This window comes from Botryllus schlosseri, chromosome 3 (assembly GCF_051294905.1).
Source record: "Botryllus schlosseri isolate E-star chromosome 3, Bs_hap1, whole genome shotgun sequence".
Taxonomy (NCBI): Eukaryota; Metazoa; Chordata; class Ascidiacea; order Stolidobranchia; family Styelidae; genus Botryllus; species Botryllus schlosseri.
Window position 1 is genome coordinate 21,118,158 of NC_137238.1, and position 16,007 is coordinate 21,134,164.

Sequence of the window (16,007 nt, forward strand, 5' to 3'; positions counted from 1 at the left end):
CATATTTTAGCTACATTTTGTGTGACGATTTTCTCCTTTGCATCCTTGATTGGTGGATAATCCGAGGATTATCAACGAAAAACTCCAATAACTCCGCTTCTACTAGTTGGAATTGAGTCAAATTTGTTTTGCATCGTCTCTAAAGACAGCTCAACAATTTCATGGGTTTGCCTGAAAAATTCGAAATTTTTTTAATTCTCTTATTTGAATTAAAAATTTTAATTGGATCTGCGGAGCCCTATACTTGTTAGAATTCAACCAAATTTGGTGTGCAGCGTTTTTTTTAGGGTAACCTGACAATTTAATGACTGAATGGCTGGAATCCAGAACAAAAAGTTATTTTTGAACAGCCCTAGTGTGCATGTTGAGCTGGAAGAATATTGTCTGATTCCCCTAAAAGTTGGGTGCTGCCATTTTACTTGGCCTATCAAAATGTGACAGATGTCAGGTTTTCAGCAGCCGTTGTGGTTTGGGGTGATGCATAACCGCACTGTAGATATTTTCCGAGTTCAGGACACCATTTTCATAGTTCACACCACCTTGGAAATGCTTGAACTTACCTAAAACTGAGTATCATTTTTCACGATTCATTGTGTAAAAGAATACCACTGTAAATGCATCATCCAATCTGACAGCGACATTTTGAATATCATAATATTCAATGAAACGATAGAACATAACAGGGAAATAGATAACGAAGCGGAACAACACAACAAAGAAATGGATTTATTTGACAAAAATCCAATACCAATCCGATTGACTGGTTGCTTTCTCGAAATTTTTGAAGTTGTTGCCGCAGATCTTTCACGGCTTGTAACAGATAGGCTTGCTGTTTTCTGTCATTTAGTGTGTACATGGCGTGGTCGGTATTTAATGTTGTCACACGTTCTGCTGGATCTTAAGTAGGCTACTTCACCATTACTCACTAATTCCCGCGCACGCTTGAAATACGGATATCTATTCAATTATGAAACTGGAAGACTCGTCCGGTGGTGTTCTACCACCATACCATCAATGTGAACCAACATTCCGTTTCAAGCAAATCAACGGTCAAAAACTTGGTGTAGATCTTTGCCGTCTATTTGGTTTGAAGTGGCTTCAGGAGTAGTAAATTTAGATAGATGATCGGATAAATATTGTGCAACTTCAAAGTCAGTGCTAATTAATTGCTTATGCAGATATACAAGTTCTCTGTATGTTTCACTTCGCTATTTGCTAGGGTGGTGCACCTCCAGTAGTTCTGTCTTTTTCTTGTTGCCGGAGTCTAACTAACAATTCTTCATCTTTGCCACAAATCATCCCTAATCTGTGGGGGGGGGGGAGCATGGTACAATGCTATGCCTTCAGATTGATCTGCAAAAAGTCTGTTTGCTTGAACTGTTCCTGATTAAGAATACGTGACTTTGTAGCTGTACACTTGTACAGCGTAAGTTATCAGATATGGGAAAGGAACTCCTGAAGCTATTTTGAAAATTGATGCAAAAATGCTCATTTGAGACGATTATGGAACTATGAGACGTAATTTCTTATCATGGCTAGGGATATCCCAGATTTGGAACAATTGGCGACAAAGATAGAGTGTTGAAGGTTAAGATTGGACAACAAGAATAAGACTGAACATAACTAGAAGAGGGTCTACACCAGTAAGTAACGAAGGTGAAGTTACAGCTAGAGCACATCTATACCTCATTCACAGGCAGATATCACTCCCCCCCCCCCCCCCCCCCCCATAGCAGTGATTTCAAATTCGCATAAAATGCACAATATTATCTGGTCCTTCATCTAAATTTGTAACTCTGAAAGCTCCAGTAAACTTATTTAACGTCAGAGGCCTATGTCATGTTTTTGACTGTGTTATTTGATTGAGGGTAAGATTATGTCAGGTGCTCCAGAAAAATTTAAAATGTGCCCCCACAATCTCAGATTTTCATGAAAATTGGTAAGCCTGGAAAACTTTTCTTTCTGATATCAGAAAAACAAATTTTATAAAAATCGGTCAAATTTTATAAAAATCGGTCAAGTATAGCCGAAGATGTGGACGTTCAAAAATTGCTGTTTTTGTGCTCGCTCAAACGGAAAAAACGTCAGAAATTTACACATGCAATTTAAATTTGCTATATTTTGGTCAAATTAGGGTTGTTGAGGGTGACACTTTCACACTTGTTCATTTACATCATACTTGATACTTTGTCATCTTCTTCGACACCTGGGGTTGCATAGTCTGACCTTCAACCCCATGATTCTGTTCATGTCTTCAAAAATCGCTCACGCGTGACGTCATTTTCAATTGCAAATATATTTTGGCTAAGAGGTGGTGTCATCAAGTGTAAGGTGTCATTGGAAAGCTCTTGACAAGGACTATCAAATTCAACAATAAAATTACTGGATATTGGATATTTCGAAATTGACAATTTTTTCAACACTTAGTCTACAACAAATTTTTGTTAATGTGACGATGAAATATCCACTAATCTTATTGTTGATTTTGAAAGTGCTTTCCAAGAGCTTTCCAATGATATCTTACACTTGATGATACCACCTGTTAGCCATGAGATATCTGCAATTAAAACTGACGTCATGCATGAGTGCCTTCAAAAGTTATAAATGAAAGCATGGGTTCAAAGGTCAAGCTAGGCAGCCCCAGGTGTCAAAGAAGGTGAAAATGCATCAAGTGTGCTGTAAATGACCAAGTGTGAAAGTTTCGCCCTTAACAGCCTTAATTTGATCGAATTATGGCAAATTTAAGTTACATGTATATATTTCTGCCATTTTTTCCGCTTGAGCGATCACAAAAATAGCAATTTTTGGACGGTCATACCTTCGGTTCTAGTCGACCTTTTTTGATGAAATTTGGATTTCTGAAATCAGAAAACAAAGCTCTGTAAGCATGCCAATTTTCATGACGTTTTGAGAAGGTGGGAATATGGCATGGAGCACCTGAAATGTACTGACCCTTGAGACAGAATTGTGGTTCATATTAATGCTATAGCTGTGGAACACCATCAGGTTGAGTCTCCCAGTGTCAGCAAGGCATAATGATCCACGTTTCATGAGTACTCAAGAATTTGTGAATTGTGGTGATGTACTTAATGATGAAGCAGTGCGTGTGATAAAATTGAATAACAACCACGCTATGTACAATTGTGCACACATGACGACAGAAAACACAAGCCTGTCTCTTACCAGCCATGGAAGATCTCAGACAAAGACTTCAGAAATTCGAAAAATGAAATCATTAATCCATCTGATTGATGTTGCACTTCTGTCAAATTAATCCATTTCTTTGTTATTTTGTCACGTTTCGTTATCCATTTCCCCGTTATGTTCCTACGTGTCATTGAATAATTAGGTATTTACAATGTCGCTGTGAGATTGGATGGTGTATTTACAGTTATATTCTTTTACATGGTGAATCGTGCAAAATTATGCCACATGCCAGGATTTCCAAGGCAGTATACAATATGAAAACGGTGTTCTGAACTCAGAAAAATATACAGTGAGGTATTGCATCACCCCAAACCACAACAGTTGCTTAAACTCTGACATAATGGCATTTTAGTATGCTAGGTAAAATCGCGGCACTTAAATTTAAGGTGAATCCGTCATTTTCAGACGGTATTTGTTTTTCAGCGCATCATGCACACAGATGCCAGGAATGAGTTACAGAAAAAGTAGCTAGAATTCATTTTCAAGGCATGGGGAACTGACCAATTCAACCAATTCTGAACAACCTTAGTGCAGTGTAAATGGATGTTGATTCTAAAATAGATAGAACTCATGAATGGAAAAATATTATAGATTCATATTCAATTTTAAACGCTTTTCAGATCCTATAAAGCTTTCAAACTCAGTTATCATGTTCCGCAAATCGATTGCCGATGGTGTCTGGAGAGGAAAATGTACCAAGGATGATATGAAGCTGGCTATCAAGCTATTGGACAGCTGTGAAAAAAGTGAAAGAGAGGTTGACATAATTACAAGATTGAATCATGAGAATATTGTCAAAGTTATTGATGTTGGAAAGTACAGACATATTAAGAATTCCATCTATATTGCGATGGAATTTCATCCGGAAAACTTGGCAGACCACATCGCAAACAACAAAGAAAAACCTTTCGATTTCCTAAAATGTTTTAGTTTCTCCAAGCAACTAGTCACTGCTATTGTCTACCTACATAGAGAGCAGGTAGTTCACTGTGATCTGAAACCATGGAATGTATTAGTTGCAAAAGATGGTAAATCTATAAAAGTCACAGATATGGGTTTAAGCAAGGGGGTCAAGTATGGATCATATACTAACAAGTCAGATATGCAGTTGGGAACTCCTGGATATAAGGCCCCTGAGACCTATGGTGATTGGGAAAATGGTGGTGAGGGGAATGGAAAATATCATTTTAGCTGTGATATCTTTCCACTTGGCATTAATGTATGCTACATTTTTGCTAATGGGCGACATCCGTTTGGCGAGAATCCTCATTTATGGGTGGGCAATATTGTTCGACACAACCCCCCCGATCTTACCATCATCCAGCAATTTGAGGAGCCATACACTGAGAAACATGGCCAACTCGTTAAGTTGATTGGGACAATGCTTGATAATGACTGCAAGAACAGACCATCTGCCAGAGAAGTGCTTGACAATGACTTTTTTCAAGGTATGTTATCTCTTCACTTAATTTTACTGATTCCTACCTGAATGAATTTCATTACTGGCTTTCAAAGTTAAGGGTCTCTTAAAAAATCCCATGGGGAAGTAACTTATAAGGAGATGAACTATATTTTTCCTTGACTGAGCCGCAAGTGAGCAGTTTGGTTCCGAGAGTTTGGCACTTCTTTTCACCAAAAATTTCGCGAAGTTACCAACCATTAAATTGGAAGGGTCTTGCAGCCCAAACCAGGTCACTTGTTCCTGTCGTATTTAGTATTTCGTTTATACGGAGCTGATATTGATCATATTTTCTATTGGCGTTATTTTAACAACAGGCACTGTTTGGGTGTGAACAGAATTATAATATATGATACACAGCTTTTTGGATGTTATTTTCGATGGTCAAATCATGACACTTCAACAGTCCTATAATGATTTACAAACATATAAAATTTTTAACGATGTGTGATAAATAGGAAACAAATATACAAGGTATTCTCATTGATCCTTTTGTGACTGTGGCGATTCGTAAAATTAAATTGTCATTGAAAATTTTCAACCATTTCTAAACCTCTCGGGCTATTGCCTTATATCAGTTACCATCCAGGAACACCTGTTTCGGCATATGTCACCAAGTCATTCAAATTTAACTTCAAATCAGAAGCCATCATTTCATTATTTAACATGAATCTCATGTGCTGCTCCACGTTGAGTAAAATAGAGCTCCTAGTTGAGTCTTTCTGGAATAATTCGAGTTAACCCTTTCTAATCGGCCGGCCTACTGACCAAAATTTTACTGCATCCACAAAAAAGACGATAAAATGTCATCCATATGGTTTAAATCGACGCCCAATATATTGCCGTAAACCTGAAGTAGCCGCCTAGCGGTCTGAGATACTCTTACGGCTCAGACGGCAGAGGGAATAGCGGTGTGCGAGAAAATGTTCTCGATTTCTTGAAAATAAAATACAATTTTGTTCTTCTATATCTCCTGACGTCATACTTAGGCCCTCTCTTAGTATATGACCACCTGATTCCGTTTTGCATGAATCTCTACGTTCCAACGAGACATTACACGCTACTATAGCACTTCATAGCCCAGCGCTACGATCTTGGAAAGGTAGACATGATAAGCCGAATCACGCGGCCGCTGCCGATGAGTAATAATCGATTACGTAATCCCGCAATCTCGCGGAAGGCAATTCACTTCCAATTCTACATAACATAGTAACTATTTTATATATCTCCATGCTATTGAAGTGGTATCAACCCCAATGGCTTGTTATATGTAACTTGCAACTGCATAACAGATTCGTAAGTATACACATATTGGCTTATTCGACACTGCCCAGTGCCCATATACGCTCGAGAAGTCATTTCATGTGATACATTATTGCTTTATTTCAAATCAATTTGAACTGTATTCTACACGGCTAATGTTCCATGTATGATCAACAGTAGTCATAGAAGCCAATTTCAGTAACTTCGTGTGCCATCTAAACCGATATATAACCGATAATAACTGATGTTGTTATTACAGGCTGTGGTACCAAAATAGCTTTCATGCTTATTTGTGTAGCGTTAGGGCTGGTGTCGGCTTTCTTATACAATACTAAACCCCATGATAGGGATATTGATGAATATGCCAGGATAATGGCCAACCATATGTACAATTTGCAATTGCCTGAAGCAATTGTACATCTGTTTGAAGCCGCAACGAGTCGGATGAACTTACGCAGCCATGATTTTCACGTAAAAAGGTATTGCTTTCTTTCACGTCGATTTGAAACATCTCTACGTGCTACTCTTCGATATAAGGACTTTCATTGAATAGTATGAACAACAACAAGTCATAGAAGATAACTGTAATTGGTTATATGACGTCTAGAACGGAAGATACAATGGTTTATCATCCAGGCGTTCATTCACGCGAACGTCATTACAAATTCAATTTTGCGGGAAACGTTTTTGCGTGTTCAATCTGCATTTCAAGCAGGATATACATTGATATAATAGGTTGTACATGGTCTTATGTATGCGTATTCGTAATAACTATCCATATTAATCGATTGTTACCGTTTAGAAATTAATGCAGGTCGCGCTATCTTAGAATAAATAACGACTCCTCCGTATTAAACAATCGCGGACCAGTATACTGGTCCGCCGGGTGCAAAGGGTTAAAGAACTATTGCACAACATTTATGAGCTGTTGTTTCAATTTCCAATCGCTCAATGGTGCTAGTCTATTTGTGCTATCTTTGAGATTATTGCTGGCTTGTTCAATAGTATTCTCATCTCGGTGTGCAATGTATAATATAACTCAATCACAACGGCCAACCTTTTGGGCCCACGGCACAGTGTTGGGATGACTCTAGTCATGACTTGACTCGAGTCACCTTTTTCGTATGACTTGACTTGACTCGAGTCACTTTGCAAAAATGACTTGACTTGACTTGACTCGGCGCTTCAGAAACGTGGATTGACTCGTGACTCGAAGCAAAATTCACGAGTCAATTTCAAGTCATTATAAGTAACCGGCGTCGATTAAAGCAACTTATCTTATGTACGTTCTGATGGTTGTTCTCGATACGCCGGTGTCACTTGTGAGAGCAACCAGTCATTCACTGATCCCCTTTGTTACATCACCAATAAATTGACCGCTCACGAAACGATCACAGCTTACGCTGTTGTAGTCGTATAGTAGCAACGTATCTTTGTTTCTTAGACGGCTCAGTGCTTATTGCGCAGTGCTCACCTTTAATAACTCTCTAGTATGATTTAAATCGAACGAATATAGTTTATGCCTTTATATTCTCACGGACGTGTGGATCGGTAGTGTCTATTGTGCCACATCAATTTGTTCAACGTCTCGAGGCTTCGTATTCGATCCTCTGCGTTGGCTGATAAAATCAGACTGTAGCATGTAGCTATAGTTACTCATGTATTTTATTAGCAGTTGTGCGTGTGCGCGAGCGACACGACACCTTTTTGCATGTATATTTAACTTTATAATCGTTATTTGATTCAAGATAAATGGCCAATTAATCTGTCCTTCACCCAGTTAGCAAAATGTAATGACTTTGCATCATCACTCATACTTCGAAAATCCAATTTGACTTGAATCGTGACTTGACTTGACTCGAGTCACATTTGAAAATCGATTGACTTGACTTGACTCGAGTCAAAATGTGCAATGACTCGAGTTGACTCGTGACTCGAAGGTAGTGACTTGATCCCAACACTGCCACGGGACCCATGGGATTTACGAACCATTGCGCGGGCCACTGGAATGTTGATGATCTTTTTTATTCGTCAGATAGAAACGAAGCAGATTAGGTAATGATGAAAACAAGACTTGTATTACTCCACGCATCAAAATGGATAACAATTGTGTCATGAATACCTAATGGGCACTGTGCAGTGATGTCCTGGCCGCGCCAAGTGCGGAATTTTTTCATAGTTATGAAAGAATTCGGTCAATAATAATGTTACTTCCGTATATTGTGGGTCGCCTCTGTGTACTGTTGGGCTCACTTGGCAAGGACAGGATTATTCAGCGCTTGGACATATCAATGTCGAAGATTTCGGTGAACATTAGGGTTGTCCAAAATTTGGAAAATCTTGAAAATACCCCGTGATTGTGTCTCATTCCATAGATTATTGATAAAAAATAACAATGAGCCCAAAAGAAGCTCACGGGAAAGCCGTTAAGATTTCGGCCAAAGCGTTTTAAATTAGCTGCCCAAGAATGGGCGTGCCACCGACCATAGAACGGCGAGAAGACTAGTAATCAAATAACCACGGCTCCTGATTGGCTAATTGGCTATGCTTCAATGATCACCACAGCAACAACTTGCTGATTATGTGCTCAAGGAGTCTGCTACCGGTGGGGATTCTGAAATCGCGTTGTTGGTAGGTTGGCAGATGATGATTTAAGATTAATTCATGACATGTGAAGGTACGAAATACATGATGAACAATCAACAGCTGCTTCACATAAACTTCTACAGCATGACTGCTTTGCTGTGAAGGAAACGGCTGTAGCCTACATGCCGTGTTTTCATCGAGGGAAAGCAAAGACGCTTATGCAAGTAGTGAACGAATTCCCCGTTTGAGAAGGGATCCATCATCAGTGAATACAAATATAAAGCTTGACCATGACACTATACTTTGTGTGAGCTTATTGGACTCCAGTTGTAGTATATAGTTGATATTTTGAATGCTCTAGGGATTGACTGAATCAGCCGGTTGTGCTTGGCATTTATACTTACAGCAAATTGAATTCACATGTAAGTGTTGTCAAAGTCCTTAATGATGCTGCAGAAAAGAGGTGTAAAGTAAGCACAATGCTGGATATCATGTCCAAACTATGCTGGATGCTATGCAGTATAGTCTGTGATTATCTTTACACCTATTTTCTGCGGGATCAATAGGGACTTTGACATACCACATTGGGCATAGCCTGTGCAAGTGTGCGTTATCATTAGGGACTTTAGCAACACTTACAAGTGAATTCAATTTACTGTAAGCATCTGATGAGTGCCAAGCATAACCCGCTGATTCAGCCGATTCCAATATCATTCAAAACGTCACCTATATATTACAGCTTGAGCCCAATAAGATCACACAAATTACGGTATCGTGTCATTGATAAGCTTTATATTTGAGTTCACTGATGATGGATCCTTTCCAAACGGGGAATTCGTTTACCGCTTGCATAAGCGCCTTTGCTTTCCCTCGGTGAAAACACGGCATGTAGGCTACAGCCGTTTCCTTCCAATAAAGCAGTCATGCTGTAGAAGTTTTTGTGAAGCAGCTGTTGATTGTTCATCATGTATTTCGTACCTTAACATGTCCTGAATTAATCTTAAATCATCATCTGCCAACCTACCAACAACGCGATTTCAGAATCCCCACCGGTAGCAGACTCCTTGAGCACATTATCAGCAAGTTGTTGCTGTGGTGATCATTGAAGCATAGCCAATTAGCCAATCAGGAGCCGTGGTTATTTGATTACTAGTCTTCTCGCCGTTCTATGGTCGGTGGCACGCCCATTCTTGGGCAGCTAATTTAAAACGCTTTGGCCGAAATCTTAACGGCTTTCCCGTGAGCTTCTTTTGGGCTCATTGTTATTTTTTATCAATAATCTATGGAATGAGACACAATCACGGGGTATTTTCAAGATTTTCCAAATTTTGGACAACCCTAGTGAACATGCATCTATCATTTTGTGCAATGGTTTCTTGACGTTATGCAGACGCGGGGGTCACATGTTGGATGACATGTTCTCTCATAACTGCTAATGCAGTTCGACTCAATTTTGTTAACTGGAGGGATGTTTTATTTTCCTTGAGCACTATATACTAAAAACAATACAAAACTAAAAGCAAGAATTCGAGTGACAATGAATCGCGCGAAGTGACAAGGAAAATATCAAGTCAAATAAATCTGCCATGAAATATTCTACTCTATGGTCACATACAGGGGCGTAGACAGGGGGGGGGGGTGATCGGTGTCCGATACCCCCCATTTCCAAGCTCAAAATATCCCCCCTTCTAAATATATTTCCATTGATCTAATATTTCTTGTTGTAATTCGATAATCCCCTAATTGCTGCGCGGCATCATCGCGCCATCATTCGATCGAACAATGCAGTGCAGTGATGCCTTTTTCTCATATTGTTCTCTTGTCTACGGAAGCCCGAAAAACGTATCACACATGGCTCTCCCGTCTCGTCTGAACGATATTATCCAGTTACAGAACCAGAAGTCACAGTAACAATAACACTCGCATTGAAATTTCGATACCGCGCGAGTTGGTTTTCGTGTTTGACAGTCTATTGTCAACAAACGTTTAGAACATGCGCGCTCGGCTTGTATTATTAGAGATGGCAGATCCCTACAGTACCAAAACCGATCGTACTAATCAATTGTTCAGTATGGAATCTTATGTATTGATCCAATTGGCGATCATTTAGTTCGGTTGTTGTGGTTGGGTTTCCAGATCTCCAGCCGTTTCGTGTCTCAGGCCTCTGGCGCATCTGCTGATTGTCCTGTTATAACGCGCTCGGCCAGTAGTAAAAACATAGTAGGCTAGGAAAATTAGGCCGCTCCGTGACTGACGGCGCGTGATAGTGCTACATCAATGTTCGATGTACTATTGTAATGACCAGTAGTTATAGTCTTGGCCTCGACAATTCGCAATTGTCACTTCTGCACCGCAAACGCGTTTTAGGAATGCATTTTGATCGCGAGCCTAAGCCTGCGCCGGGCCACTGTTATTCACGTGATGCAATCGCACAAGCTTGAGCGGTAATTAGTCTTTACCATCTCCACACACCAAAAATACTACTCCATCTTGGCAGACAGTAAATATCATATTGATTGAAAACCAAATTAATCCAGATTGGTTGTATCAAACGTCAACAGACTATAATTCACTTGCGTGTCTTCAGGTTCGAGTGTTCGTGTTTGAGCGCAAAATGGAGAGATCTTCCGCTGTGCTGTAATATGATCTGCGCGCACTTTTGTGTTTACATCCTCGCTTTGGTAATTAAGGTCAAGAAACCTCGCTGTCATCAAAATTTGTTTGCTATTTCCATCTGGTCTGATACATTGTGATTTGTGAAGTGACCATCGATTACCTGCTGCGTTGAGTCATGATTCGAGCGCGCTTTGTATCAAGATCCGCGCGCATGAAACTCACTGTCAGCAAATAATGGCGCGCAAGGAAAAAGGGCCTTCCGTTTGTTACTGTAGCATGCGACTGTGCATAATAGAGCTATATTTTAATATAACGGGCAAATGTTCAAGTGTATAAAGACATTAACATAAACGAGATTATCTTACCCTTTTTGTATCGGCATTTGTGTGTATTTTTAACGCAATAAAGCGGTTAGCATAAAGAACATCATCTTTTAGAGAAATATCCCCAGTTTTAATAAATATCCCCCGTTTTTTTTCCGGCTGGCTACGCCCCTGGTCATATACAAAGATCTACGAAAAATGTGGCTGGCCACAGACTACGCAAATTCGTCGGAATTGATAGTTCAGTCATCAACTTTTCAAATTTCGCTGTCGGGATAATCAAACTTTGGTTGGCCTTGCAAGTTCACAATAAATTACCTGACAATAAATCCACTGATTTACTATAAGACATATATCAGAGTAATATTGATAAATGACTACAATATGTTAGACACTTGAAATCAATGTGATTGATATTAATATCTGTTATGAACCCAGCTTCAGATGAATCATTTGAGACCAACGAATCCTCCAGCACGGACAGTGACTCTATTCTTGGATTCAATGAAACAGGTACCTCTTTTTTAGAAATTTGAAACATCTTTTTATCCGTCTAATGTGCACCTTAAAAGTATGTTTGCTAAGCTAAATAAATCTTTATGCTGTAACTTTCTTTAGATTAGTGAGTTGGTTCAGTGAGATTGCTCAATAAGCTTTTTTATGTCTTGACCCAGAATCGGATATGGAGAAACCCGACTGTTGATTTAATAAAATAAACCAAATTAAAATAGTGCACAAATACACTTTCATCTCTTGCATTCCCACAGTGCATAGGAAGGTTCAGCACTCCAGCACGACTAAAAAGTATCATAGAAATATGCCAACTTATGTCTTCTCGCCCACCGGTTAAAGCCACTATTTTGTTGGTTTTTTCGAATATTTGCCAATTCCATTGTTTGTAAATAAAGGTGTAACTAGGATAGAGTCAATGTCGTTGCTTTGGAATCAAAGTAGCTTAAATGTTCCCTTTCCAAATATTGGGAAAATCAAGTTTTTGGAAAATTTACATTTTTCTCCGGTGATATCTTTGTCATGGCTATGTTAGTCGCATTGTTTCAAAGTTAACCATGGCCAAAATATGGCCGAAAACTTAACAAAAACTGACCCCCTTAACGTTTAAAATTGACATTAGCTACTCTGATTCTACGTTTAATTGTATGAGTTTAATAATGAAGCATCTCACTGAAATACAAAGGTATGGATTTGGAGGTAACATTTTGGCATTTTGGCAAGCCACCGAAACTTTTTAATCTGGATTGGAGCTTCGAGAAATTATAGAAATAAATATGAATCAATAAAACAAGAACGGTAGTTGTATTGAACAATTCGTGAATTACCACTCCAATTAACCCACATGTCACAATCATTGAGACAAGTGGTCTTGAATCTCAGCCTGCCCAACTGCAGAATCGAACTATATGTGTATTTCTTATGAATGAGGCACAATTTATCATAGTTATTAGAATCCCAACATCATTCAGTACCAAACCATTATGTTAAATTCTTATTTTTAGAAAGGATACGAATCTCTGATATTGTTGACATTTTTCCGCCGAAAAGCTTATCTAAACGGAGAAATGTGTATCAAGGAGAAATAACGAGCGATATACTAAAGAATCGCCAATGCGCAATCAAAATCCTGGGAGATTCTGATCAGAGTAACGAAGAAGTGAAGATTCTCGGAAAGCTTGGAGCGCATGAATATGTGACCTTGCTCATCCAATCTGGTGTTGTCGACGGCAGCATGTTTAGTGCAAGATTTCTTGCGTTAGAATTATGTCATGAAGATAATTTGGATCAATATTTGAGGAAAAGATCCTACAACTTGCAACTCAATTTGAAATACTGCAGTCAAATTATAGAAGGCATGAAATACATTCACCAAAAATGTATTATTCACAAAGACTTGAAACCGTCAAACATATTGCTCACACTAGACCGGCATTCCATAAAAATTGCCGATTTTGGTATAAGCCAAGAAATTAGATCGGAACGTTCGATGGTTTTTCATAAAAATAGGTTTGGTACTGTTGGCTATCGTCCTCCTGAAAGTTTTGGGAATTCTTACATATCATTAAAATCAGACAATTTCTCTTTGGGAGTTCTATTCCATTTTATCATGAGCAATGGAATATCTTCATTTGGACCTGAGCGTGATTTGTGGGAGTACAAAGTAATCAATGGTGATGTGGATGTCGCTCACCTATGTGTCCCGAACCGTAACACCTTTGAACATTTATTCAAATTTATGATGAGCAAAGAACGCCAGCGACGTCCGACTATCTGGCAAATAAAAGAACATCCTTGTTGGAAATTAGAAGAGACGGATTGTAAATTTGGTAAATACCAGACAACATATGCCTAATCATATGCTAAAACTCTGTGATACCGAACCATTCAATGTATCGAATGCAACAAAGATGAAGTTGTTTGCTTTCATCTTACTATCATGAAGGTGCCAGCGAAGGCCAAATTTATCTTGTATTTTATCTTTATTTGCTGCTGTTAAGTCAACGTCTTGCCACATACTGGCCTGGGTTCATGAATAAGAGCGGCAATTTGTTTCAGGAGGCTTCTTCCACTGTAATCTTTCTAAATTTTGGAAAAATTCACTAGGTGGGAAAAGACATAATTTCAACTATGTCAGTCGTTATGATAAAAATCAACAATTCATTCCAACAATTGAAACTGCTCTGGTTCTATCCCCAACCAATATCAATACTTGATGGGGTATTCAGTTATTGTTAATTAGCCAGTGTGAAAACATTCCACTCTCAAATTTAATCCTACTAACCTGCGCCATCTTCTGTGATGATGTATCATACGTCAAGACATTATAGTGTTCTTACCGATGAGTCTTCCTATTCCTTATGGTATGCAGAATGCACATGAACTACTGACAGGCTTCCTACTGGCTATCAGGCACTCATAGGTTTTTTCCCTGTTTCGAGACTTCGGCTTGTGTAGTGCAACATTTTTGTGATGACTCTTTTTGGTATTGTTATAATTGTAGACCCTGTTTGGTGATTCCAACGTAATGGATGAAATAGTAGGGTGAGGCTATATTTATTGAAATTACTACAGAGATTAGAGACCTCATACTCAGTGTTAAATTTGAACAAAACACAGACACAAGATTTTTCAGATTACGGATGGACGGATGAGATTGATGACTCCAGTGATGAAAGAGCATGTTTGCCCCAGTTACAAGAGGTTCATTCAATCGATGAATTTGAAAATTTGAGTGAACTGATCAAAATTCTGGAAATGGAGGAAGAAAAAATAAAGGGTAAGTACATCAAATCATGTAACCATTGTGTAAAATATAAGTACCGTAATTTTCCATGTATAATCCGCAATATTTTCACGATTTGTTGCCCTAAAATAAGGGGGTGCGTATTATACTTGGGTACAGCATGCTTTTACAAAAATCGCGCATGTTAAAAAACTTGAAATAACACCATCTTGTTTGTTTCCAATCGCGCATCACTTTCAGCCATCGCGCACAGTAATTCGTATTATAGAGTGTAACGCGCTGCCAATCAACGAAAAGCGTGTTGCCAATTAACGAGAGTCGTGTGCACAAGCACGCGATCTCTTGCTGAGTTGGTTTGTCGTTTGTGCTCGAGCGAAACTAGGTCACTAATAGGCACGCACGCGTGTTAATTCTCGGTAATTCATCGCGTCAATGACAGGCCCAAACAATCGCATATCCAATTATACATATACAAGAGGCAATGTGCGCAAGATGTAATCACTTGCGTAATCAGTCGCATCTCCAACAGACCTGGTACGCTCAACATAACCGTTAGCCTATCGCATCTCCAACAGACCTGGTACGCTCAACATAACCGTTAGCCTAAGCAATCACATCTGTAATAGGCGGCCTGCGCAAGATGTCGGTTCGCTGGCCTAAATTATCTCGCCACCGGCCTCGCAGGCTTCGGCTGCTATCTGCTATCGTTTAGAGACAATGCCGTTAATTGTATAATGATTAGCAATCGCATCTGTAATAGGTCTAGTGCTTAAGATGTCGTGTCGCTATCCTGAACTATCGTGCCGCCAGCCTCGGTGGCTTTGGCTGCTATCTAGTATCGTTTAAAGACAATCCCGTTAATTGTATAATGATTAGCGATCGTTATGTCATGATTGTTTAACAGTGTCATCGCAAAAAAGAATGACATCGTACACTAAATCGGAACTATCCATGTACTGAAATGCAGGGTGCGTACTATACATGGGTACAGGCTTTTCCCCAGAATATGCATGCTATTTTAGGGGTGCGTATTATACATTTAAAATTTCGACCACTATATCAACCATCATCTAGGCCAGAGGTCTCGAACACTAGGCCATTTTATGACACCCGCGATGACATTTTGGATTTAAATATTCGACGATATTTAACTGCCAAGTATCTTTTTTTATTATTTGAGAATTGGAAATTCGCTCTAAAACTACTCTTTAGCCTGGAACTACTCATCAAACTTCACTATCACATCACTTTTAAAAGTTACCCCGCTGTGGAAGATCAACTATAGCATTACTTGTTT

General features: G+C 39.1%; 2 protein-coding genes across 2 annotated transcripts in view; one reads left to right on the forward strand and one right to left on the reverse strand.

Moving 5' to 3' along the window:
* LOC145436036 (uncharacterized) overlaps window positions 1-16,007 on the reverse strand; it is a 450,309-nt gene that overhangs the window by 390,891 nt on the left and 43,411 nt on the right. The gene's annotated exons all lie outside the window — the stretch shown is intronic.
* The window catches only part of LOC145436023 (putative ribosomal protein S6 kinase alpha-1), a 56,212-nt gene that overhangs the window by 32,605 nt on the left and 7,600 nt on the right, over window positions 1-16,007 (forward strand). Inside the window, exons 4-7 of the mRNA XM_080313310.1 lie at window positions 3,828-4,655; window positions 11,893-11,967; window positions 12,969-13,793; window positions 14,600-14,743. Of these exons, the coding sequence (XP_080169436.1) occupies window positions 3,828-4,655; window positions 11,893-11,967; window positions 12,969-13,793; window positions 14,600-14,743 (1,872 nt within the window). The remainder of the gene's footprint in view (window positions 1-3,827; window positions 4,656-11,892; window positions 11,968-12,968; window positions 13,794-14,599; window positions 14,744-16,007) is intronic.